Source organism: Parambassis ranga, chromosome 1, assembly GCF_900634625.1.
Source record: "Parambassis ranga chromosome 1, fParRan2.1, whole genome shotgun sequence".
Lineage (NCBI taxonomy): Eukaryota > Metazoa > Chordata > Actinopteri > Ambassidae > Parambassis > Parambassis ranga.
Genome location: NC_041022.1, coordinates 21,038,618 through 21,040,640, shown reverse-complemented (window position 1 = coordinate 21,040,640; position 2,023 = coordinate 21,038,618). Strand labels below are relative to the sequence as shown.

Below are 2,023 nucleotides of genomic sequence, written 5' to 3'. Positions count from 1 at the left end.
TTTAAATACTTATTAAATAAACGATGCAACTTTACAAAATACAATTTGTTGTAAAGTGCCTCGCATTGGAAGCAGAAATCTAAATAATAAAAAGGATTAACTGTGAGAAAAAACGGTAGACGGAACAGATGGTGTGTGTGTGTGTGTGTGTGCTGCGCGCTCTACAGCAGGTGGGGGCGGCGCCTGTCACTAACTGAGGAATGAAGTCCACATTACGTCAGAGAGGAAATAAAACGCCACCCTTTTACTCACACACTCTCATTTCTGGGAGTACAACAACTGGTGAGCAGCCGAGCAGAGACAGAACACAAACTAGAAGTTTAAACTTAAGTTCGACAAAAGCCAACCGCTTCTAGTTAATGTGCCAACATAACCGTGCGTAATTACGCAAAGAAACTATGAGTGCCACAACAGCTATGGAAGTGAACGTCGAGGCCAGGCGGATTCTGGCTGTGTCGATCAGCAAGCTGTACGCCTCCAGGACCCAGAGAGGAGGACTGAGACTACACCGGAGCCTCCTACTCTCCCTGGTCATGAGGTCCGCCCGGGACATCTATCACTCGTCCCGGGAGAGCGAGGTACTGACCGGCGCGCCGTCCGAGGAGCCAATGGACACAAGCTCCAGCCAGGGGGAACAGACCCCGCAGCCCGAGCCTCAGCCTGAGCCTCAACCGATACTGAACTCAGCCGAGGTGACACCAGAGGAGCCAGAGAACACCGAGGATGAGTGTGAAGGCGAAATCACAGAGGACAAAGAGAACTTGAGCCCATCGAGGCAGTCCAGGAAACGCCGGGGCAAGGCGTCGGCGGCGCCTGACTTCCTTCCCAGTAAGAGGGCGAGGCTGGAGCATGGGGAGGAAAGGTATGCGGCCGCACTGGGCAGCTGTCGCGTCGGAGCCGGGGAGTCCCTGACCACTTTGTCTCTAAATCGGGTTATACCTGCCTTCTGAACAGATGGAGGGAGAAAATAGCCTCCAATGGGACTTTGGAGCGGAGTGATTCTCAACTCCTCGTTAGCCTATAAGGGCAGTTTGATCCCTTTGCTCACCAAGGAGCTGACCTACATTAGCCGTCCCGGGACAGAGGGATTACCGGGGCCATGGTGTGAGCTCTCCGGTCAGTCTCAGAGTGCCAGTCGGGCTGGTAAAGCCCCAACAGACAGAACAACAAGCAAAGATGGAGAAGAAACAGGCCAAAGGGAGTTTTCAGGCTGGAAAGTTTGAGGAAGAAACTGAAGAGGAACTGGTTGTGTTGCTTTTTTGTTTCCTGGTGATTCATCTTCACTTTAATGAGTCCAAACAAGTGACTGCTGCTGACTCAAAGTGTGTGTATCTGTGAATCAGCAGATAGTGATGTGACTCAGTATGAGAAGAAATGAAGTGGACCACAGAGTTACACACACAGACAGACACACACACACACAAAACCAAGACTTCAGGGAATTTCCTGTGTTTTCACTCAGATATCAAACTGAAACAGTAAAACAGGAAGGACAGTTGCCACACACACATTCAATTGCTGCTGTGGACTTTGATAAATCAATACTACTGCTTGGGGACTGTCCTACATAGTGTGTTCACATGGTGCTTTGGGGGAAAAAGGACTTTCCGCATGGGGGTTATAAACCCATTAATCTAAACATTGTATGTTTTAATGTTATTGAAATCATTATGTTTATGTCTGACCTGTGAAATCATAACATTACCTCACATTTGAAGCTGCTTTTTTTATGTGTATCGATTTCATGTTGTAAATATTTGTATTAAACACATTGAAAGTGTACACAGTTGTCCTGACCTCTTTGTTTTTAACATTTAGGAGGTGTTTTTGTAGAGTTAATGAGTATAAACACATTCCCGAAAACTGCCACATCTTATTTCCAAAGTGCTGTTGTGCCACATTAGGCCACAGTTCAGAGGGTCAATCCTTTATAAGAGGAAGGAGGCTGGTACAAACCAGTGCCAGTCTGGCTTGTTGCCGCTAATCTCGTGCTTACAGTAAGACACAGACACACACACACACA

General features: G+C 47.6%; 1 protein-coding gene across 1 annotated transcript; it reads left to right on the top strand.

The window, feature by feature from the left end:
* Positions 1-251: 251 nt before the first annotated feature.
* Positions 252-1,782, top strand: ier2b (immediate early response 2b). Its single transcript, XM_028412325.1, has one exon. The coding sequence runs from the start codon at positions 399-401 to the stop codon at positions 948-950; it is 552 nt and encodes a 183-aa protein (XP_028268126.1). The 5' UTR covers positions 252-398; the 3' UTR covers positions 951-1,782.
* Positions 1,783-2,023: the final 241 nt, after the last annotated feature.

Coding starts and splice junctions, on each gene's coding strand:
- ier2b (XM_028412325.1), top strand. CDS start 399: ATGAGTGCCACAACAGCTATGGAAGTGAACGTCGAGGCCAGGCGGATT.